Source organism: Stenella coeruleoalba (assembly GCF_951394435.1).
Source record: "Stenella coeruleoalba genome assembly, chromosome: 10".
Taxonomy (NCBI): domain Eukaryota; kingdom Metazoa; phylum Chordata; class Mammalia; order Artiodactyla; family Delphinidae; genus Stenella; species Stenella coeruleoalba.
In genome coordinates this window covers 38,741,284-38,765,843 of record NC_137156.1, presented here as the reverse complement: position 1 = coordinate 38,765,843, position 24,560 = coordinate 38,741,284, and the positions used below count along the sequence as shown (strand labels likewise).

Sequence of the window (24,560 nt, the reverse complement as noted above, 5' to 3'; positions counted from 1 at the left end):
GAGAAACACACCGGGTGGAGCCAAATTCAAGCCCCCTGATTATAAAACACACATGATGGGGATGAGTGTTTTCGCTCATAGGAGGGATTTGAGTGTATCTTACTCTACTGTTTTCTCTCCTGTGATCCCTATCCATAATAGATTTTAATAAATAGCTATTGGTTTATTGAAAGCATCTGAGTCCGTATCCTCTAATAATCCTTAGCCCGTTGGCTAGGTTTTTGTCTAGGTATATCCCTCTCTTTCAATTGAGTCTTTTCTCTCTGTTTCACAGTTCACTATGTAGTGCTCCTGCGTATACAATTTTGCCAATAAGTTGAATTAAAGAAGCACTTAAATTTAGTAACAATGTATCAATGGTAGCATAGGAATTCCTGGTCCGATAGACCATTTGAGGAGTTCCCTTTTGAGAATAGTGTAATGTGGTAAGATTCGAAATTTACTTTTGAGAAAGAATAAGGGGGTGTTATTTGGGGATTTTATTTTATTCATTTATTATTGTTTTATCTTAGTGTTTATCTTATTTGCCTGTATGAAGGAATATGTAAGTTAATATCACAAATGGATTATAGAACTTTTTGTTTAACTGTGTTCTGAAACCTTTAGGCTTCAGCATAACTGTTGAGGAAGTATGTTTTCTCTTCAGTGTTTTCAAAAAATATTTAGCAGTTGAAACTAAGCTTTATAATCATAATGCTACTCTTTAAGCCAAGATCTAATCAGTCATAAAAATCATCACTTGGTTTGGGTCTCCTTTGAAAGCTATTTTTGTGCACTTGAGGAAATCATGGAAAGATTTCGAGAATTATATCAAAATCAGAGGAAAGGAACATTGTAAAACAAAAACCCAGCCTCGTAAGTTTTTTTAAAAAAATCAACTTATGTATTTAAACGTTTAAATTCCAAATATATAACTTTCTTGTATTTACTGGGGAGGTTGTTTTTGAAACAACAAAGCTCAAAAAAATGAAGTTTCCAGCTCCTATCAGGAAGGTCCAGAGCATGTAGGGGAAAGAGCCAGGGAAACGTGTCAGTTAGGCCAGCCTGTGCTGCTGCCTCGGATGCATCTGCCTCCTTTCCTGTCTTCCCCTCACAGCCTCCCTAACGTCATTTTCTACTCTTTGGCACATGAGATGAAGTCAACAATTTTTAGGACCAAGTTGATGGCACCTACTTTCTTTCTCCCCATCTTATAAAGCACATCTCCACAGACTGTTGAGTTAAGCAATAATAGTCAACGGACAGTGATTGCTCATTCTGTGTATCGGAGTTTAAAAAGTCAAGAAACATAGGTGTCTTGTCAACAAGCCAGGTTGTTTGGCCACTCCAAATGAATATTTTGCCTTGCAGATAGAAATAAAAATGAGTCCTTAGAGCTCACTTGTAAAGAGAGAGCATTGGAAGGGTGTGGTTTTAGGTCTTTAATGTTGTTGATTCTATTAAAGTGCTGCTTTTACTTGTAAATGGAGATACTGCACCCTATTTTCCTATGTGTGATAATTCTGGGAAGCTGTAGACATGTAAAACTAACAGCATTTTGCTTAGCACTTGGAAGGAAACTTAAGAATGCATAATTAAGTGGTGAATAGAAACATATTGGGGAGAACTAGGTATAAGAAGGGCAAACTGCTGGGCCTGAAAGAGGGCCAGAAAAGTAAAAAATATATAACTCATTCCTATTGTCATGGTACCCCAAAGCAGCTGCCTTTCAGTTAGGACTACTTAGCAATACCTTTAAAGTAGATGTCGAGGGAGAATGTAAAGTGAATGTAGCTCCCATGGGAAAGCCCTTCAGCGTATTGTTTCCTTAAGGGCTGGCCTAATGCTCCCGGGGATCATCTGACACTCCTTGAAGGGAGCAGCAGTGACCTACCAGCTTCACCACCTCCAGTGCTGCTAGGTTTCTTCCCGACCACTGGTGGGTTTTCCGCTTGACTCTACCCAGGGAACAAAAGGCAACAGAAGTTGTTCTTTTTCTAAGTTTCAGCCTTGGGTAGGATACCCTGCCCCTAACTCCTCTTCATGGAGTGAATGAAGTGACTCTGCAGTGAGTCATGTAAACATCCCACTCTGCAGCAGAAAATAAGCTGACTTATTTAGTACTTACCAGACGCCAGGCCCTGTTCAAAGGGCTTTCCATATATTGGCTCATTTGATCTTTACAATATCCCTATGCAGTAGGTTCTGGTTTTATGTCTGTTTTACAGATGAAGACACTGAAGTAGAGTGCAATTAGCTCACTTGCCTGATCTAATAAGGCTAGTTAGTCATGGAACCATGATTTGAACCTAGGCCGCCCATCTTCAGGGTCTGAGCTCTTAACCTCTGATATGAGTAGTTTGTAGCTACATGGTATACCTGAAGAGTCTAGCTGTAAGTTTGATTTTGGAATTCAACACTCTTTCAGGTCACCAGATGCCTTCTCTCTCAGCTCCCTAGTCCCCGAAGAAATAAGGTTCTTTCTGGCTGGTACTGCACGTCCAAAAATAAATGGTCCTCCAAGCCATTGGCCCTTTAGAATTTTCCTGAACTAGTCTTTTCCTAGGCATTCAGCCCAGCTCATCCTCCCAGTCTGCACTCTTATAGGTAAGGTTTGACTTACTGTTTGACTAAGTCCTTTCTCTTATTAACCTGCAGTTTTCTCTTCACATTCACATTCTTAGTTCTTACCCACCCCCGCCCCTGGCCTCATATCTTTATATCTGCTTTGACCCTGCCAGCCACCCTTTTGGCTTTCACCCTTCTGTGGAATCCTTGAGTCTTAGAGCTCAAAAGGAACTTTATAGAGTTGACCTGGTACATACCCCTGTTTTTTAAAGAGGAAATTGAAACCAGGAGAGGTGAAATAGCTTGCTTACCCAGCTAGATGTGACAGACTAGCACTTGAACCTTAGTTTCTTTAGTCTAGCACATTACAATTACTGCCTGCTGCCTCTGCCCTCATTCAAGCCAGGTTCCAGAATGTTAGGCCCAACCATTTTGTTTACTTGGGGCATTTATAATTTGTAATTGTAACATCCATATATACTGAGGAGGCCTGGGACAGTTCTCACATACAGTGAGAAGCTGCATCTCTGTATCTGTACTGCATAATTGGAACTTTATGTACCCATGAACTTTCAAGGGAAGGTTGAAGTAGATCTACCAATATCAAGGAGTTTGGGGAATAGCAGATCATTCACTGACTTAGAACTAAGGTAAGAACCTAATCAGAATTGGAGTCCAGGCCAATGCTCAGCGTGAAATGCTAGGACCTGTTTATTTACAAATAAAAGAGTAAAGTGATAACAGCTCTGTCGGGCACTTACAGTATACTTGGCACTATGCTGTATACTGTGCCATGTATTCTTCAGTCTTCACATTAGTCACGAAAGGTAGTTATTTTTATGTCCATTTCAAAGATGAGGAAGCTGATGAGCAAGGGGGTTGACTAACTTGCCAAAAGTCTCACATTTAGAGACAAATTTTTATACAAGGAGAACTTATAAAAATAGATGGACTCTCTGGTTTGGAATGGTTCAAACGTGTTGCTTCCTGAAGGCAAAGCTGTTGGCGAGATGATTTCTTGGGTTCCTTCCATCCCTACGGTGTATGAAAGTGGCTCTGGGCCTATTACCACCCATGCAGGGGGCCTGGCCAAGGTCAAGACTTCACCCCTGCCTCATGCCCAGGATGCTAGAAGTGCTAAGCAAAACAAGCTGCTGGAGAGTAGCCTGATTAAATACTGAGCACGTACCAGTGAAAGTCACAGAGACTTTGTCGTGGACTTTTGCAGGGTTTTCTTGGATACGTTTCTAATATGAGAAATCTAAGAAATCATGAGGTTATATTTATTTAATCCTTATTTTGAGGTTTCTCCAAGTTCAGATTACTTGTTTGATTTTTCTCCCCATGGACTTAATCCTATTGTTAAAGCTTCTGAAAAGTCAAGGTTTCATTCATTCATTCATTCATTCATTCATTCAGTGAGTGTGTATTCAGACCCTACTGTACACCAGCAACTGTTCTCAACAGAGCAGTGAACAAAACAGTCCCCCTCCTCTTGCGGGGCTAGTCTTGGCTTTGTGCCTTTCTTCTTCTCTATCCTTTTTACCCAGAGGGAGGTTTTTTTGGTCCTGGAAAGAAATCTGTTTTTTATTTTTTATTTTTTTGCTTTTCACCAGATTAATAGTCTGTGTAAAAGGACTCTCTCCGCTTAGAATTCCAGAGTATGTTATGGTTGTCCACAGCGAGCCAGCCTGAGTGCGTTTTCTTTGTAAACAACTCTCAGGCACCAGGAAGCCTCCTGACAGTCTTGGCTCGCCATTGTTCTGCAGAGTGCCCAACTCGCAGAGAAGGCTGGGCGGTTACAGTTTCTGCCTTTCTTAACTTCAAGGCTGTGTTTTGTCTGCAAGACCATTTTTGACACCTCAGACAGCAAAATGATTCCATAATCACGGTGAGAATTTGGAATACAGACCATGGTGTTCTATTGAACTCTTAGACGTGGAGTTTCACTTCTTTGTCACACCTTTTTTTTTAGTATGAAATAGCTAGTATAAGAAGGATATCTTGCATAAAGAAGCCTTGGAAATCAAAAGAAAGTTAGGAAGTCGCTATCCAGCTTCCACTCGCCTTTCTGTCTGGTGCTGGAGGAGTGGATAGAAGCAGAGGAGGGCTGCAGAGAAGTGAGATGCAGCATGTTAGGTAATTGAAGAAAAGTTGTGGCCTGGGTTGGCATGGGATGGTTTGCTGTGTGCTGCTGGCTGTTTTCTAGCATGGGACTTTGATCACTCTGTGGTATGTTGGCTCCAGCCAGTTGTATAGTGCACACATCAGATAAAACCTTTTCAGATAGATGGAGGCCAAGTTGAAGTCTGGGCACTTCTCCTTGTTTTTGGAAATTCTATGCGAAGGGGAGAAAGAGCCCCAACTGTACACTGCCCCCTACTCACTGCCTGGCCATTCCTCAGTCCCTCAGACCACATATAAGCACAATTCTTTATCCACCTTGAGGACGAAGCCTGCAGAGAAATCAAAAGTAGCTCTTCCTCTTGCAGTGTGCTCCCCTAATTCAGATGGATGGTATAAACTACCCCTTTCCAGTGATCCTTTTTCCTCATCACTCCCCTCTTCCTTGGCTGGCCGCCAGCCTAGCCACAGTGCCTCTTCTTCTGTCGGGTACCTCTCCAGGGGCCTGCCTTCCAAGATGACTGAACTCTACATTAAAAGGTAACAATCTTAGCTTGAGTTTTCATGGTTTCCAAAGACCTTTTTTTTTAAAAAAAATTTAGTTTATATTGAAGCATAGTTGTTAACAATGTTGTGTTAGTTTCAGGTGTACAGCAAAGTGATTTAGTTATACATATACATATATCTATTCCACCCCTCTCCCCTGCCATGCCGCACGGCTTGCAGGATCTTAGTTCCCTGACCAGGGATTGAACCTGGGCCCTCGGCAGTTAAAATGTGGAGTCCTAACCACTGGACCACGAGGGAATTCCCTCCAAAGACATTTTTATTTGGAAAATAACATAAAACATTTACATACAGGGACTTCCCTGGCAGTCCAGTGGTTAAGACTCTGTGCTTCCAATGCAGGGGGCGAGGGTTCAATCCCTAGCAGGGAACTAGGATCCCACATGCCGTCCGGCGCAGCCAAAAAAAACGCTTACATACGAAAACAAAAAAAGAGGTATGAGATTTTTGATTTTTAAAAATATACTTCTAATGAAGTGAATTTTCTCACCTCTATCCCTCTAACTCTTCCACCCAAGCAGCCACTGGTAATAATTTGATATACATCTTTCTGAATTTTTCCATGGCTGTACAGATAGCTATACTTAATATCTACAAATATAAAATAGTTTTTGAGTCACACATGCAAGAAAGGGCTTATGTCCATATTTTTGGCTAGACACATTGTATTAGTTTCCAAGGCTGTCGTAACAAAGTACCAAAGGCAGGTGGGTTAAAACAGTAGAAATTAATTTTCTCACAGTTCTGGAGGCTAGAAGTCCAAAATCAAGGTGTTTTAGGGCTCTTCTCCTTCTCAACGGCTCTAGGGAAGAATCCTTCTTTGCCTCTTCCAGGTTCTGGTGGTTGCCATCAATCCTTGGCATTCCTTAGCTGTGGTAGCATAACTCCAGTCCCCATCTCTGCAGGGCCATCTTCCCACTGTGTGTCATTGTGCGTCCTCTCCTCTTCTAATAAGGACACCATTTAGATTGAAATTAGGACCAACCCTACTTCAGTATCACCTGATGTTTAATTACATCTGCAAGGACCCTATTTTCAAATATGGTCATCTTCTGAGGTTCCAGAAGGACTTCAATTTTAAGGGGGACGCTATTCAACCCAGTATACACACTTTTCAGGATTTTATATTATTCCATTCTGTGAGTATTCCATAATTGAACAGTTTCTAGATTTTTTACTATTATAAAAAAAAGACTTGGGACATTCATATACACACACTTTTATATACATACACTATTATTTCTGTAAGATAGATTCTCGGAAGTAGAATAGCTGGGTCAAAGATCAGTCACATTTTACATTTTAATAAATACTAACAAATTATCTATGTAAACTTACACCGATGTGTAACTTTTATTAACAGCATATGTAGATCATCAACACTGGATATTGCCGTTGTTTTGCCAGTCAAGAAACTGAAAAGTGGTATCTCACTTTAAGTCACCTTTTAGTGGAGTTGGATGTCTTTTCATGTGTTTCTTTTAGGCCATTTGTGTTTATTTTTCGTGAATTACTTGTTCATATTATCTACACAGAGAGAGCAAAGCAATGCCCTTTCCCTCTAGTCCTGCCCTCCTCATGTGTGGCACAAAGAGAGGCTCGAGCTCTCCAGTGACCCATGAGCAGTCAGAGGTGAGGGTCCTCAGGTCCACAGTCTGCCCAGTGTCTGTCACATGAGGCTCTTTCTCTGACTCTATCTGTGCCCTGAGGGGAGTATCCGCTGTAGATTTTAAGCCGTGACCATACTTCGTGATTCATTTGCATTACCCCGGCATGCCTTCTGGCACTTAAGTATTTCCCAGAGTTAATTTGTCAGGGGGCGGGTTGTTGCCTGTTGCCATTCTCACACATTTTCTCTTCTAGATGAACTTTAGAATGCCGTGGTCACAACCCCACCCCATCTGCACCTTCACCAGTAAGAGACTCTGATGGGATACTATCCAAGTTGTATTAAGGTTCATATATGTATTTTTTGAGTAGACTTGACATCTTTATGATATTTAGTCTTCCCATCGAGGATCATGGTATGATATGTTTATTTAGGTCTTATTTTATATCCTTCAGTAAAATTTTCTAGTTTTACCTTTCTTGTTAAATTTATTGCCAGTTTTTATCAATGAGATCATTTTCCATTTCCATTTTTAAATGATTATGGTCAGCACTGTAAGAACACTATTGATGTTTACATGTCTACAGATCTCTATCTTGTGTTCTGCCACCTTGTTAAATTATCTGTTATTGTTTTCTTTTCCTTTCTTGACTTTCTTTGGGTTTTCTTCCTCCACCTGCTTTTCACATATCTCTACCTGTTAATCCCAAGAATATCTAAAGCTCAGAATAAAACTAAAATAAGTTACAGTTAAAATAATCTCTTGATACCCTTAGGTTCAGAACTGCCTGCTACTAGCCCATGAAGCACCTCTGTATAAATTAGAAGAATTTCTCCTGACACTTTACTCTTATCTCCTGGGAAGATTGTCATAATTAATTGATTCATTTGGAATATGACACATTACTACAGAAAAATGTGATGATAAGTATATGCAGCTCTCCAGTGTCTCCCTTAGATGAGGAGCTCTTGCGCCATCTCAGCCTGCACAGACATTCTCCATAGTGCTGCTTAGAGCCATAGATGTGTTATCACTGCCTCCAGAATCACCCCTTTCTTCCCAAGCCCACTACCTCAGTTAAGACTCTCGTTATAGGGACTTCCCTGGCAGTCCAGTGGTTAAGACTCCGTGCTTCCAGTGCAGGGGCGTGTGGGATCAATCCCTGGTTGGGGAACTAAGATCCCACATGCTGCACATTGCGGCCAAAAAAAAAATTTTTTTTTAAAAGAAAAAAGACTCTCGTATTTCACCTCTCATCACAGTACAACCCCTCCCTCCCCCAAAAAAGGACAAAAACAAAGTATAACCGGGTCTTCCTCTTCCCAGCCTCTCTCTTCCAGGACACCCTAGTCACAATCCAGAATAACCTTCCTAGAAGGAAGCCCTAGAAGTCCTCATCACGGTCTTCCTCAGCAGCCTCTCTCCTCTAAACCCGCCCCACCGCATCCCCTGTGCTCTTCCCACTGCACCCAGGTGCCTCGGTAATTCCTCTTGCCTCTCAGTCTCAGTCTGCTCATCTGTAAAATGAGAATAGCAGTGCCTCCTCAGTAATTATGTGGTAAAGAGTAAACGATATATTACCTGCAGAAATGACTCGTATTGGGCTTGGCGCTGAGCACGTTAGTTTTCTTTCCGCTTCCTACCCCCTCCCTCACAAGTACTTTGGAAATGGAAATGCTGTATAATTGTAACATGTTGTTATGATTATTTATGCCTCATTGTATGTCCATTACCCAGAGTTCTTGTATTTTGGCAAGAATTCATCATATTTGACCTCTAATAAGGAACATTTGAAAATATTCCAGAAGGGGAAAAAAACACTTTAATTGCAGCCTGAGTATGCCACTGGAAAAAAAAAGCATACTGCAGCCTCAGTGTGCCACTGAAACAAGTTCCACGAAAGGGCTTTCTGCTGCCCCCGGAGGCTCATGGTGAACACTGTGTGTGCCAAGGTGTGCGTAGTCCCCTGGATGAGAAGAGTGGGTGGCAACTGCCTCAGGGAAACACAGGTTCTGTCTGCAGGAGACGGAGGATGCTCAGGAGACGTGCTGAGAACAAACACAGCCCTCCCCCCGATGAGGATTTCTTATACTGCACGACTGCTGCCTTCTGCTGACTACAGAAAATGTTTTGTGGTTAAGAGTCGGTTTCCACATGTGTTTATTGGTTTAAAGAACTGACTTGGTTTCGGCCACATTTGGTTGTCTGTCGTCTTTTGTTGTAGGCTCTCTCCTGATTGGGTTTCCATTGGGTTTTAATCAGAAACCATGTGGTGAAACATTTTGGATTCAAATTAGAGTTTATCAGAAACATCTATCTCAATTCTCTAGCATATTTTTTTTACATGAAATGTTCTCTGTTAACTATAGCAGATTCAAGAAAACTGAGATGTTGGGATTCTGGGCAGTCAACAATGGCCACTCAAAAGACCTGCTATGTTACATTAGCCTCCCAGCATGTATGCTTCAAATACTAAAATTAAAGTGGTATATGGTTACGTTGTATCTGGTCCCTTAGAATTAGTTGTGAATAAAGTCAATCACAAACTCAATTATATGTAATGATTTAATATAAAGCAATTTAACATTAAATATCTCAGTTCTTTTACTACTAATCAAATGAGTAAAAATATGAACATTTAAATGAACTAAAGGGAGATGGTGATTTGTTAGTTGAGGTATTTGAAAAGCCCTACTTGTTTGAAACACATGTGAACAGTTACAACTCTTTCTTGACCAATACAGTACTGTCTACTATACTTTAACTTTTATGTGTGACTCAGAACAGGAAGTTGTTGGTTAGAAAGCTACTACTTGTCTCTCTAAATCCCTTCTGTAAGCAATAAAGTAGCAGTGATATATGATAAAACTAGCATAGTAAAATGTTAATGGTAGAACCTAGGTAGTGGATATACTGATATCTACTGCAAAATTCTTTCAACTTTACTGTATTCTGGAAATCTTTCATAATAAAATATTGGGGGAAAATTCATCTTAAAAAAAAAAGGAAAGAAACATCTATCTCAGAGAACACAGGTGAAACCCAGAATGGAACAGAAAGCAAACAAGAAATAATGTAATAATAATATGAACAGAATAGTCTCAGAGGGAAGGAACACAGAGAAACTGAGAAGAGCTGCATAGAAACAGAGCCAACCCCTCACAGAAGGACCAGAGAAAGGTGTGGGGAGCCAGCAAGCTGTCACATCAGGGTCTGGGTGGGGCATTCTTCTAGTTCTGACCAACCTGCAGTCCTTGGGGCTAGAAACCATGATTAGTAGCCCCTACCCACCCTGAGCTCGGACAGAGTGCTCAACGGGCAGATGCAGTTCACTACTCCAAAGATGGGCCCCTGAAAAGTCCTGTCTCTCCTTTCCATCCCTACTGTCTGTGCCCTTTTCTCAGTTTTCCTTCCCAGAGCCGTCCTGGCCTCCACTTGTACTTGTGAACCCAGGGCCTAGGGTGTCAGAGAAGACATGCATGCAGAGGGGCTCATCACTGACGATGGGACCACCCTTCCTGCCTGCCCCTCCCCCATGTGCTGTAGCCGGGTCAGACCTATGGGTTGCAGGTTAGAAAACGGTGGAAGAACTGCATCTCCAACCCCATGTCTCCAAATATAGCTCCTCAAACTGTTCGACTTCAGTTGTTGATTTCACTTAGGAGATACTTGTATGTGTTAAAAAATATTTTCCACAAAGCCTAGAAGAGTATACAGAGAAAAGTACCTCTCCTTTCCACCTCTGGCCCCTAAGCCCTCTGTTCCCTTCTCTGGGGTTAATGTATTTGATATGTACCTTTTTTTTGATATGTACCTTTTCAGAGGTCACAGTGATAACACTGTTAGCTTTTAAAATTATTCTTATGTCTTTCTGCTTCCATTGCTGTGGCGACTAGATTTACCAGCTCTATCTGCTTTCTCCATATCTCATCCTCTCTCAGACTTTGACCCCTGGTGGACCAATGAGTGTGAGCAGAATGAGTCGGACCCCATCCCTGCCAACTGCACCGGCTGTGCCCAGAAATTACCCCTCAAGGTGATGCTCCTGGAAGACACCCCAAGGAAATTTGAGAGACTCCATCCTCTGGTGATCAAGGTGAGCAAGAAGGCAGATTCTCCCACTGATCGATTACCCATTTCATGGCTAGGAAACATCAAGCGCTGTGACATTCGTGATTAGTAATTCCGTGTTGTCTTGTTGCACTTTTGTTTTCTGCCTTGCCAAGACCGGACAACCCCTGTCATCTGAGGGGCTTCAGCGCTTTTTGTGCCAGTACCCTGAGGTTGCAGAAGGCTTCACCGAAGGGTTTTTCACCAAGTGGTGGCGCTGCTTTCCTGAACGGTGGTTCCCGTTTCCTTACCCATGGTGAGTGTGGAAAGGGCCGCTCAGCGTGCATGTGTGCAGAGAGGGGGCAGACCAAATGTCAGAACCGTACTATGGATAATTACTGCCAAGATGCTACTATGCCCAGCACTGTGCAAGCACTTTACAATATACTCTTTAAGTCAAATGATACTCAGGGGTGCACTGTTGCAAACTTGATGAGAGAAAGTGGGTGAGTCCAAAGAGGTGTGTCAAGAGGGGCACCACTGTGGTGGACACCGAGATTGCCTGATAGACTCATAATTTACTTCTAAGTATGTGTTTAGCATTTGTGTTCATGCTGAGTGGGTCCTGAGCATTGAGGACTGCAGAGAGAGCACAAAGAATAAAAGGGAAAGTTATTTCTTGGCAGCCAGGCTGTGTGCCTTGGTACTGAGTATCTGTTACTCATTGGTGATGCTCATAATAGCTCTGGGAAGTAGGAATTATCACTGTCATTTTTCAGATCAGAAAAGTGGGAATCAGGTTAAGTACCTTGCTTAAGGTCACCCAGCCAGAATTGAGACCCAGGTCTATCTCCTTGTTCCTTGCTGTGTCCTATAGAAGACATGGTCTGTTTCTTCAGGTGAAGTTGTTTTCTAGAAGAAAAGGAAGGCCAGTGTACTTCTAGAACCATTCCAAAGAGAATTAAAACTGCTTTTTCAGGCCTTTTGTTGGATGATTTCTGTGCTTCTGCCTTTCTTTAAATGCCGTTTATTTATATGATCAAATACTCGGTGTAACAAGCTGATACAGGCTTCCTCCCTCATGCTGCTCCACCTCAGAAGGTTCACGACTTTTGCTTCCTCCCCCTCCCTTCTTCTATCTTGCCCTGTCTGCTGTTACTTCAGTCTCTTTGCCAAGAGAGGATGAATGGAGTGTTTCTTTTCTCCCTCTATATGTTGTTTTAGCTGGATTTTATAAACACCCCACCCACACAGACAAATCATGGCAGTAGAGTTTGTGTGTGTGTGTACATTTTACTATTAATTGATTTGGCATGACTGTTCTTCATGGACCTAATACTTCAGATATTGTCCTGACATTTTTCCCTCTTCACCCACCGCCCACAGTTTTCCCACCCTTGCCGAGCTCTCTGTTAGTCACGGAGTTAGGCTGGCTTGCCCAGTTTAACTACATTTTTCTCTTTTACACATTTTACAGGAGAAGACCTCTGAACAGATCACACCTTTTACGTGAGCTTTTTCCTGTGTTCACCTACCTGCCGTTTCCAAAAGAAGCCTCCTTGAAAAAGTGCTTCTTTCTTCAACCAGAACCTATTGTGGGGAGTAAGGTAGGAAATTTTGAGAGGACTTGGCTCTAGAATTTTTCTCATTTGGTACCTGGGCTGATGTCATAAAGCCTTCCCTGTGTGTCAACTTAGGGGGTGAATTGAGGGGTCAGCCACATAATCTAAAGTTCTCTCCTCCTCCTGCTTGCCAACAGACCTGACTTTTTACTGAAGACACACTTACAGAAAGTCTAGTTACCTTGCAGATGTATTTCCTGCCCTTAACACCTGGGGGCAAGTTACTTTTCTATATTAAAGGAAGTAAAATCCTAAAATTTGAAGGGTCCTGAGCATCCCGTTAGTCTGACTTCCCTACCTCCAAGTAGAAAGCAGGCAGACTATGAATGAATAGTATGTAAATGAATAGTCCAGCTTACTCATTTTATAGAGAAGGAAACTGAGCCCCAGAGAGAGTGTCATTTGCCCAAGGACACAGCAAGTTAATAAGAGGTCTCTCCTCACCCTCCACTCCCAGGTTGGCTTTCCCCAGAAAAAAACAAATGAGAAACTTCAGATAGAGAACCGGGAAAGCAAAAAGCTTGGGAGCATGGAGAGGTTTGGGAATAAAAAGGCTGACAAGCCTGTGCCTGAGGCAGGCAGCCCAGTGTGTGTGGTAGTGGTTCTCATCTCAGTCCGTGGCCAAGTACCCAGAGCCCACATTTACCGTCTCTGGGGCCAGCGGACTGGGCATAGCTGTTCTGTGTTTGTGTCTGTTTACTTTTCTCTGAATTGCTCTTTTTTTGAGTCTCATTCCTGAAGAAGGTTTTTGAGCCTGGATTGGTTTGGAATAATTAAAAGGATGAATTTTCCTTTATTAAAAAATTAAATTTGCTGAACTGTGACCCTACCAACTCTGGGTTGTGTCTTTAACCTCCTGACACTATTGTTTGGCTCCAATTTGCTGAATCGTGTTAAAGGAATTTCAAAGCCTTTAAAAACAATCCTTCCATCTAGAAGTAAGAACTTCTGTCTGCCAGCTGTAGGGTGGAGGTGCTGGGCTGTTGCCTCAGATTTTAAAGAAGTTTATCCTGCTGTTTTCGGCTAGAACTCGGGGCCCTAGTATGATTTCATCTTCATAATTATGATATAATTCTGGGTGAGGGCCTTGATCTTTATCTTGGGTTTTCCCACTTGAACCTTAAGTTAATTTCACCAGTCTGCTTAACAGGGACACCAAGGAGCCCAGCCAAAGGGTTAAATACACAGTTACACAGACTGTCAGAGTCATCTTGTTGCAGTTCTCAAGGATGTTTTGGGAAGGGGAGTGGCCCAAATAGTCAAAAATCCTGAGAGTCTGATTTCTTAGAGCATCTGTTCCCCACCCTGGCCCAGGCTGTCCTTCCTCCACAGCCTTGTTACTCCTCCCTTGGTCCACATCCCTGTGCCCTGGACCCTGGTAAAGTCACATGTCTGTGGGCCCAGAATTCAAGAGGAAGCCTTGGGATAGAAGATAAGCAGTGGGGGCTGATTGTTGAGAGGCCCTGGGGGAAGGGGTGAGGGGCTCCAAGGCCCACTTTACCCACCCCACGGTGTTGCCTAGGGCTGGCCCACTCCATCCCGTTGTCAGTTCCTCCTCATCCTGAATGTGGAGGAACATGGTCCCACCCCCCTCAGGCCTATATGAAACAGAGATACATCCACTTATTTTTGTCTTCTGGGATTTTTTCAAGACTGCATATGTCAGGGCTTCTGCCAGTGTTACTACCAGTTAGTCACAGGCCAGCTCAAGACACTAGTCCTCCTTCTGTCACTATAGCAGCAGTTGAAATGGCTCTAGCGTTTCCATGGACACAGAGTCATGGCCAGGGCCTGTGGGAGCAACCAAGAGACCAGGGTTGGGAAGCAGGAGAAGATAGGGCCACATCCCAAGGCTCTAGAGGACCCAAGCGGTGAAGGAAAAACCAGGATGTGGCCCAGGGAGTCAGACTTCTTACCCCTGCTTTATAAGGGCATATAAAGAGCTTCCCTAGAGGGCAGGGGCTGGGAGGAGGGGGAAGAGGGGAGGGAACGGGAGACGCTAGGGTTTTCTCTCACCATCTAGACAGGAAGAGAAGCCTGAGCAAGACCAACCTCTCCCTTTATCTCTACTCCCTGCCCCTCCCCAACCCCAGGGTTCACAGCTCTACCTGGTGCACAGCAGGTTGCACCTAATGCCTGTTGGTAGCAGTATTATGCCCTCAGGAGTGCACCTGTGTACTCCTGTGTACACAGGAGTGCACCTGTGTAGGTGTATATCCTGTTATCTCCTTAGCTTTCAAAATCAGAGGCTGATCTTACTGTCATTAGTTTTTAATCAGTAGCAACATGTATCTGCTCACTTGAGTCTTGCCAAAAAGTATAAACTTGAACTTGCTGCTGTCAAAAGCCTAACAGTAAGTGATAATGTTCCATGGACCGTTGTCCGAAGGATATGCAAACTATCTATCTGGGTCAAACCAGACCCTCAGAAGATTGCCTATTTAGATCACCACGTGTTGGCCTCTGCTAGACTTTTGTTAAAATACAATTAGATACTTTGCCTTTGACCTACTTTGAAACTGTGGCTAGAAATAGTTGTGAATTATGAAGCTCGTGCCGTTTCTGCTACAGGGCTGTCATTGAGGATGCTGCCCACAAAACTACACGATGTCTCTTTAGGAAAAACCATAGAAGAAATCTTACCCTGGTCTCAGTACCAGGAGATGCCATACTTAGGAGGAACTAGTTTGTTTTTGTCTTTTGGACGTAACTGTGAATTGTGTTCTTGGTACTGTTTTCCTCTTTGCTTAGGCTGCGAGGAAGCTCAGAGCCATATGTGTAAGAGTTTTTGTGTATTACTGTCCCGTGCTCAGGGGTTTTATTTTGTTTTCCTTTCCTTCCTTTTCTTCCCCCATGTCTTTTCCTCCAGATGCATAGGATGCATGACCTGTTTACCATTGGCAGCGGCGAGGCCATGTTGCAACTCATCCCTCCCTTCCAGTGCCGAAGACATTGCCAGTCCATGGCGATGCCACTAGAGCCAGGGGATATTGGTAGGTGGAGCCTCCGGCGGGCAAGGTCACTGGAGGGTGTTTTTACTTTTTAACTCAAAAAACATTCTAAAAATTAAATATTGCCTTCACAAAGATTCATTAAGTAGAGTCAAAATAGCATTCTTTTATTAAAAACGTCAATATTTATGCTTAGATGTAGTGAGAAAATGTAGCAGAGAGAAATGTCTTGTATGCACATTTAGAATGTATGTGTCCATTGGCTTTATTTATTTATTTTTTTGGCCACACCACGTGGCTTGTGGGATTTTAGTTCCCCGACCAGGGATCGAACCCAGTTCCTCAGCAGTGAGAGCATGGAGTCCTAACCACTGGACTGCCAGGGAATTCCCTCCATTGGCTTTAGAGATTTCAATTTAGAAAGAATTATTATGGGGAGTATTTAGAGTGATCCTTTATTTTACGGATAAGGAGACTGAGATCCAGAGAGGAGAGGTGACCACCTCAAGGCCCCACCATCAGTTAGGCAAAGCATCAGTGTTAAGTGACTCCTTTCACTGAGTCAGGCCAGATGAGGTACAGTTCAGATTTGAGGAAAGCCTTTCTGTGCCTATTTTGCTAATAAAATGATGCAGGCAGGATGTAAGGGCAGCAGCCATCCAAGGAAATACTGCCTCCCGTGTGTGTCCCACAGCCAGGTCACAGCTTCACAGTCATCACTCACCCTTGGCTCCATGATTTCCCAATGTGACTTGTTCTGTACCTGATATTCTAAAAATCCGTTCCAAAGACACAGCCTTGAATCAACTGCTGTCAGTAGCTGTCAGTTTGACAGTGGAATTTCCTTGGCAGAAGCACATAAATCAGCAAGCATCACCATCATCCTCCTTGTTTTTCTTGCCTCACAAAACCTAGGGGAGCCCTGGAGTTCCTGGCAGAGCCCAGACTGGTTTTCCAGTTGATTTCTTTTAATTTTATCTATTCGGAAGACCCCAATCCCTAGAAACCTCTCATCTTATTTGGAGGTCGGATGCAGACTGCGAACTGCCAAACTTTAACCCAACCAAGTTACATAACTTTTATTTCCATTTAAAAATGAAAAAATAAAAATAATGCACAAATTAAGCATTAACCGATAATGGAGCACAGCTGGTCTGGCACTTGAGAATTACTGCGGAAAAGAGGATTCTTATGTGGAAATTATTCCAAAACCGTCTTCCTTTAGTGGAGTGACGCTGCACAAGTCTGTATGGCATTCTGGGTTTGGAGTGTGTAGTTGTGCTTGAAAAAGTTTCTGTCTTATGTTCTACAAATGCCTGACAGTTCAGACAACTACAGAAACACTTGAGTTATCCAAATTCCATGTTTTCGGCTCCCACAAGCATCCAGAATGCCAATTATAGAATTAGGGAAAAAGAAAAAAAGATGGGTGAGTGGTGTGATCCAAGAAGCTTTGCGCCACAAAGGCTGCTACGGCTGGTCCAGAACAGCTTAAAATCCAGAGCCTGTTGCTTGTTGTGCTGTGACCAGCAGACTGCTGACCAGAGGGGAAAGAGCCCTGTGGTCGGCAGTGTCCATGAAGGCCAGCACATGACAGGAACGTCGAGAACTAATGGAGACCGACCAGAGCAAGGGGAAGCGGGCAAGTCAGGAGAAGAGTGGAGGTGGAGAGGGCAGAGGAGGACAGTGGACACTTGAAGCAGCGGCAGAAATAGAAGCAGTGGCCGCAGCTGCCACAGTGAAAAATGAGGGCAAGAAAGCAGACCCTGACAGTGGAGGAGACTAATTTAGTGGCTGTAGGACAGGTGGCAGCTCCTGCACCTAAGAGACCCTTAAGAATAGCACTGTGAGAAGCAGGTTCTGTGTTTTTTGACAAAATAAGCATTATCCTGTGAAAGCGGAGGGGAAGGGGATCACCAGAAAACCTGTGACGGGCGGCGTTTTCAAGAATGACGTGGGTGTCAGTCGGGCATCAGAGGTTGATGCTGGTGAGCCCACACACCTGCCATGATGGTACAGTCACGGCTCGTAGTAACCTTTCTGGAGTCACCAAGTAGAGGGCACATCCGTTCAGCGCTGTCAGTTTAAAGATGGGTGGTATATATCATTCTCTAGAAATGTTTCCATCAGGAAGTTATTGAAGTGTTAAAATTGTGTAACTTTACCTTCCTAGCCTATTCCTGTCGCTCAAATGATATAGGTCAGTGTTTCCTAATCGATTCTTCGGATCACTCATGACCCTAGGGGGCAAACAGGAGCCCCTTGGAGAGACCCTTGGCAAATAGGGCTCTTGAGTCATTGACTTTGGGAAATGCCTGTCTTGTTGAAACATAGTATACATTAGTGTACAAAAGGCTCTGAGAAGCCTTGGAGAAATCCAGTGTTTTTCAAACTTACTTGACCAGGGAACCCTTTTTCCTTGGACTATTTTATGGGATGCTACTGTCTGCAGAATACAATTTAGGAAATACTGGTTTGGGTTAATCTGGAAGTTCTGTAATGAGACCATATTATGTATAACCTCAGGAGAATTGGATAGGGGGTCCTGGCGCCCCTCAGAACCCGTTCTGTCTTCTTGCTGAGAAAAATGAGACCTGAGAATTGATGTCCCATATCAGCCTTATCTAGAGCATCCTGCTTTTGTAAACCTGCTGAATGGTGATTCACAATTACCCAGGTGAGGGCTGGTGATGAAGCACTTTGGTTCATAGTGGCTCCCATTGGCTGTCAGGTTACAGAGAGGACTGATAATAACTGGGGATACTTATGCCAAGAAGAGCTAAAAGACCTCCAGAGCAAGCATTGCCTCTGAGTCTGTAGGTGAATCTGAGGGCAGCTCTGGTGGGCCTGCCTTGCTCGTGCCCACGGGTAGGCCTGACATTCACATGCTTCCCTTGTTCGTGTCTCCCTTCAAGGCTATGCTGGCGCCACCCACTGGAAGGTCTACATTATAGCCAGAGGGGTCCAGCCTTTGGTCATTTGTGATGGAACCGCCCTCTCAGAACTGTAGGAAACAGAACTAAAGGAACAGGTTTGAGAGCTGAAGACCGGATCGAAAGGGGGAAAATAAAAACAAAAAACGATGAAACCACTTTACAGGGGTTGGTTGCTTAGTTGCCTGCCCTGTGCATGCGTGTGTGAGCCAGTTGTGTGCTGGAAGCAAAGGCCAGAGCCCAGCCCTCCCAACTCTTCCAGCCCAGTTGCTTGGCCAGGACCTTGCCAATACCCATCTGTGAGAGACTGGCCTCTTCCAGGCCTTTTGGCACCAAAGCCTTGAGGCTGCCCTTCAGGCAGGGAGCACGGTCGATACCTTCCCTCACTTGCATGACATGATCCCCTCTGCTGGCTCCCTGGCCACGAGAGGGCAGTCACCAGGTCCTGACTTTAGAGCCATCCTCTACCAGGTGGGCCTGCCTGTCCTCTCTTCCTGGTCACACCACCCTGTACTTTTTTTGGAAAGCCATGGATGATTAAAGAAGTCATTGCAGTTTCCCAAGCAGAATGGAATCTAGAACCGGTGAAAAAGGATCAAATAACCTCAAACTGCACTCAAGAAGTGCACTTCTTTCCCAGTGTCCATGGCTCTTGGAGTATCAGCGATGCCAATGCCAGGTCGGAGTCTGATTGTAATTGAAATGGTAATTCCTAAGGTAATTCTTGTCTCCATTCTATCAGTTCTTATGCCTCTCCCCTCCCTCCCCTTGTCCCTTGCCTATCTGGATGGCTTCTCAGAAGTTGAGCTCCTGGTCTCCCTCCCTTGGATGGGCCAGCGCCCTTTACTGCTGAGGCAGCACTGCTCTTGTCAACTATGTTGCTTTTACCAAATGTCTTCGGAGCGGGAGAGGGTGCCTCCCCGGGTTTGATCTTTAGGGTCCAACTTTCTGCAGGAAAGATGTTTTACAGACGTGTCAAGCTGATGTTGTAATGTGGTTGGGGAAGGAACTCCAGACCCAGAGTCTTGGCCAGCTGGGCGTACGACTGTGTGACCCTCTGTCTTGAAATGATTTCTCTCTCTGTACTGGGAGCCAAGGTGAGGTGTTTTTATTTTTTGTGAAATTATAAAATCATGTTCTTTTTTTTTTTTTTTTTTTTTTTTTTTTTGCGGTACACGGGCCTCTCACTGTTGTGGCCTCTCCCATTGCAGAGCACAGGCTCCGGACGCGCAGGCTCAGCAGCCATGGCTCACGGGCCCAGCCACTCCGCGGCATGTGGGATCTTCCCGGACTGGGGCACGAACCCGTGTCCCCTGCATCGGCAGGCGGACTCTCAACCACTGCGCCACCAGGGAAGCCCAAATCATGTTCTTTTGATTGGATGATTCACTATGCTCATTGTTTTCCCCAAGTGCTTTTAGTGTGTCTTAAGTGTGTAAAGAAGGACACTCTTTTCTTGTTTCCTTTTTCCCTTTATTATTCCTTTATCGACTCTTAAAAATCTGGCTTCTGAAAATGCCATTGCCAAGTTGAAGAAAAAGCAAACCACACTGCAGCCCTGGTTCTGAACTGCAGAAATCAAACAGATACTGGAGGTGTCTGTGTCGAGTTACAGACCAGAGGCAGACAGTGGTGAGGGAAGAGGGTGGGTGTGACTCCTTATGGGGTCTTCATCCTTGCAGGCACCCCTGCACCTTGTCCCCAGGCCCTCTTTCTCTACACATCTCACGAGCAGCAGTGAGGATCGTCAGGTGCTTGAGTGGCCTATGTGTGGGCTTGTAAAGGACATGGAGGGTTCGCAGAGTCCAGGGTGGAAAAGCTCAGAGCTTCCTCCACGGTCTTGAGTGAAACTAGGATGAATTGTACCTGAGGGAATTTTTCCTTAAAAGAATCAGGCCTTGTGTGAATTGATACAGGAAAAACAAAACTTTGTGTCCATATGAAAGTCATGCTGCTAAGCAGTTACAATTTAAGAGGTTTTAGATCAGAGAGATCATTTGGAGGCCAGCTTTGTGCAAGTTTTTTGAGCCTTTCCAGTGTCCTTACCCCTACTGCATAAGGGGAAGGTTTATACATAAACAAGTTCTTCAGAGGCCTCTCAGCGTTTTTCTTAAATTAGGTCCTCTGGGTTAACAAAAGACAGGGTTCCTTAGGAGCAAAGTAACTGTTTTGTTGATGGAAATTTCTGTTTTTATGAATTACCCTGTGTTCCTTCCCCATTTTACTCCAGCCCTTTACACCTTAAATGTTCATAAAATACCTTCCTCAGCTCAAAACTGAAAAACCCTTGTATGTGTTGGTGTTCTGAGTCATCCTCTGGGAGGTCCCCTGAGCTGTCTACAGTTCAACAAAGAATGGTATGGCAGCAGATAAGTAGAGACTTTTTAAAATCATTTAAAAATATGTCCAGTTCAGAATTGAATATAGATTTATGTTAGGGGAGAAGTTCTCCAAAGAGGTTTTCCACTTTTAATTACTGGATACTGAGAAGTAATTCACCTTTTTCTCAAGGTAATTCTGAAAAGCAGAATCTACCACTGACCAGTCAATGATCAATGGGTTGCCGGCCAATTCCTTTCTAGTTATCCAAGTCTTTGTGTGAGGGTGCCGCAGGATCTCCCCTGCTCACCTAGCTCTCAGCTCCTCCATTGAAGCAGCAAAAGTCCCTCCACGTTTCCCGGTGTGGGAAAAGGGTCATAAAGATGAGGAAACAGGGTCGGGGGGCTGGTGGGACCACATAACTCCCCATCTCTACCACCACAGTAAGAGCAAAACCGCAGAGCTTGCTTTAAACAGAGGGACTTGCTCTCGTGAATTTGAGTTGTTTAGTAAGAGGTCACATGGCGGTGACCTCCGCGCATGGGTTAGGTTCCCTTTCTTGTCAGCTCCCAGAGCAGAGGCTCGTGTCCCCAGATTTCAGCTCTCAGGGGAGAAAGGCTGCTTTGACACCAGTTTGAAGTATTATATCCAGGTGTCCTGAGGTCCCCAGGAGTCAGGTGTTGAACAGACTCTACACCTGTTCTGGCTTATGAAGAGAGGTAGAACTTATCCTCTCGCCACTCTCAATTTTTCAAGGAAAGGAGAGAGTGAAATAACTGGTTTATGAAAACAGAATCTGCCTCTTCGGCAAAATACAAAACGTCTATGAAGTGGACAAATTTGGGGTCATTTTCTGAGAGAAAGAAATAGTAACATTTGTCCAGTCCATTCCAGCTTGAGTGTCTTGAGGGGCTTCCCTGGTGGCACAGTGGTTTAGAATCCGCCTGCCAATGCAGGCGACATGGGTTCAAGCCCTGGTCTGGGAAGATTCCACATGCCGCAGAGCAGCTAAGCCCATGCACCACAACTACTGAGCCCGTGCGCCACAACTACTGAGCCTGCGCGCCTAGAGCCCGTGCTCCGCAACAAGGAGAAGCCACCGCAATGAGAAGCCCATGCACCACAGAGAAAAGTAGCCCCTGCTCGCTACAACTAGAGACAGCCCGCGTGCAGCAACAAAGACCCAACACAGCCAAAAAAAAAAATTAATTAATTAATTAAAAAAAAAAGTGTCTCGATATACATGATCTCTGATCTTTTGTCAGTCCTGTAAAGCAGGTATTAGATCCTCATTTTACAAGTAAAGAAACAGGACAGTCCTGGGGCTGAGGACTGTCCTGTAGATGGCTGGTTCCACCAATAATGGTTCCACATTATTTTCCTGCTACAGCAAGTATGGTGCCCAGGAATGAAGCTGTGGGTTTAATTGACTCAGGTGTGCCCAGCCAGGTAGGAGAACCTAGGGGCAGGGTCAGCAAGCCGGGAACTCTTCAGGGTTTGTTTTCAAAACTGTTTTAGCCAGAAATGGAGAGAATCTAACAGATGACTTTTGTAAAAAGCCTTTCACTTTTTCCCTCCCCATCTGAAAGCTCTTTTAAGAGTGAATGTGGCTGGAACACAACCATGTCCAGCCATCTTCCCATCACCACAAGTTTCCAGATGTGTGACCAGAAGAAGGACTCTGCCCAATTCCGGTTGTGGGTCCCCTTGGAGTTTACATCACTTGTTTTTGAGTTCTCGGTTTTCTATTCCCTTCTTCCAAAACCCAGCATATACCTCAGCGTAGGAACAATTATTTTAAAACAAAATAGTTCCTCAGCTGCAGGTGATGGCCTCAATCATTTTAGTACAGTCTAGATGATATTTTGCTCATTAACCAGTGCCTTCCATTGTGAAAATTCAAAACCTCAAAGCAGATGTTTGCTTCTCATCTAATCCTTGTCCAGCAGAAGGCCAGGTCGTAGGGGAAAGTGAAGTCTGGTTGCAAGGAGAAAGACGCTCTTGTCTACCTTTTGAGAATCAATTATTAAACAGGAATCTCTTAGGCTTTTGAGTTCTCCTATCGATGGAAGAAAAACTCTCCTGAGTTACAAGTTCCACACTCATTAACTTTCATTTTTAAACTTTTTCACCCACTAAAATTGGTTGAAGGACGGGAGTGCCAGAGATGTGCTTTAAAATAGCATTTTGGTTTGAGAGCCTCTCCACGTTTGGACCTGCGTATATTGGGTCCAGAGCAGACGCATATCTGAGCCAGGAGGCTATGAAGGTCAGGCGCTTATGGAGAGAGCCCTGTCACAAATGAAAAATGGGAGGCTCTGGGAACGTGCTGTGTCGCCATCAGCCTCCCCATATCTCCAGCAGCTTCTTCTGCAAAAGCATCTCAGAGAAGATGGACGGGCGGTCTCCCTTGTGCACCACATCCGAGTCCACCCACCGGGCGCAACGTGGCTTTAAGTGCTGGCCTTGGTGAGAAACCTTCCAGCCAGCTCGTCTATGGTCCAGGTCCTCTAGTGTCTGGTTTCCCTGTCCTGCGTAATTTAAGCATTAGAGCTATAAATCTGTTATTTCTCCCTCTCTGGAGACTGTGAAATGTCCAGCCCTCTTCAGAATAGTAGAGAGAAGAAATGTTAACTGCAAGTGGAGGCCTGGAACTGTCCAGACATGGTGGGGCTGCCCACAGGCCATTCCTCCTGTCTTCATGCAGCTGAAATCTGTCAGTCAGCCCACATCAATCCAAGAGTGAGCCACAGCTGCAAGCACCCGTGCTGAGGAGGGAAACCAATTTAGAGTTTCAGACAGAAATTGGAGTGTTGGGACATCTGCTTTGTGCCAGGCATAATTGTCCTCATTATTCCTAACAACAGCTCTGTGGGGTAGGTGAGGTCAGCAGTGTCCCACCCTTCAAACTTCAGCCCCTCAGAGCACTTCCAGCCTGTCAAGGAACAAACTCGCACTTAACCTATGAAAATTGGTGACGGAAACTGACAGACCTGTGGCATTCCCAGAGAAGCCCCAGCCTCATAGGCGACTTTCCCTCCAAACTTCTCTCCATAGTTTCACCCTCAGAAAAGTGCTGGCTGTGGTCTCTTCCTCCCCCTCCCTCCTGGGGAAAGGTCAGTAACAGACGCCTAGGCTGGGGGAGAACACTGGAGAGGCAAAGGGAAGCAGGAACTCAGTGCTCAGCCTCTTCCCCGCCGCCATCAGGGACGGGAGCCAGGACGGCTGCAGCTCGTCTTCAGGGAACCAGGGTGGTGGGCCTGGGTGGTCCCAGTGAGCAGAGGAAGGGGGACACCTGTTCCGCCACGAGTGCTCCAAATGGTCTAAGCTCTTACTCTGTGTTCAGTGTGGAATGTTGACCATAACTTAATGTCCTGCAAACTTGTAAAGAATGTATGTAAATTAAAGTTTTATGTAACAAAAATTTTTACTTTTTGCAATTAAAAGTGTGTACATTGGTTGATAAGAACTTTCCTGTACTTGATGTCATTCTTTGGTTTCCAGTTTTCTCTTCGCCCGTAACTCGGAGACTTGTAGCCACATCCTACTCGTGAGGCAGGCCTCAAGGCTCTTCTGTGGGCCTCCGGGTTACCTGTCCACATGGGCCTTGGTCCTTCTAACACCTACACCCGGCTTTGTACTCGCCTGCGTTCACAGATTCTTCTGTTATCCCTGTTCTAACCCTTTGCCCACAATGACTTCTGATCTCCTGTTCCATGAGTTCTCAAATCTCAGTCCTCCTGTTAATACTCTCCCCTGTTCTTGCACTCTGCCCAAAATTCAAATGAGACCCTCAACGCCATTTTCCTTCTCCCAGACGGCTGCACACGGCCCAGG

At 44.4% G+C, this 24,560-nt stretch overlaps 1 protein-coding gene across 6 annotated transcripts in view; it reads left to right on the top strand.

Annotated features, from left to right (window-relative positions):
• Positions 1-24,169, top strand: part of LOC307192623 (bombesin receptor-activated protein C6orf89 homolog) — a 33,295-nt gene extending 9,126 nt beyond the window's left edge. For all 6 annotated transcript variants that reach the window (XM_079933751.1, XM_079933748.1, XM_079933746.1 and 3 more), the window contains 5 exons: positions 10,790-10,944; positions 11,075-11,214; positions 12,376-12,505; positions 15,390-15,513; positions 18,387-24,169. In XM_079933751.1, coding sequence (XP_079789877.1) covers positions 10,790-10,944; positions 11,075-11,214; positions 12,376-12,505; positions 15,390-15,513; positions 18,387-18,481 — 644 coding nt within the window. In that variant the 3' untranslated portion in view covers positions 18,482-24,169. The remainder of the gene's footprint in view (positions 1-10,789; positions 10,945-11,074; positions 11,215-12,375; positions 12,506-15,389; positions 15,514-18,386) is intronic.
• Positions 24,170-24,560: the final 391 nt, after the last annotated feature.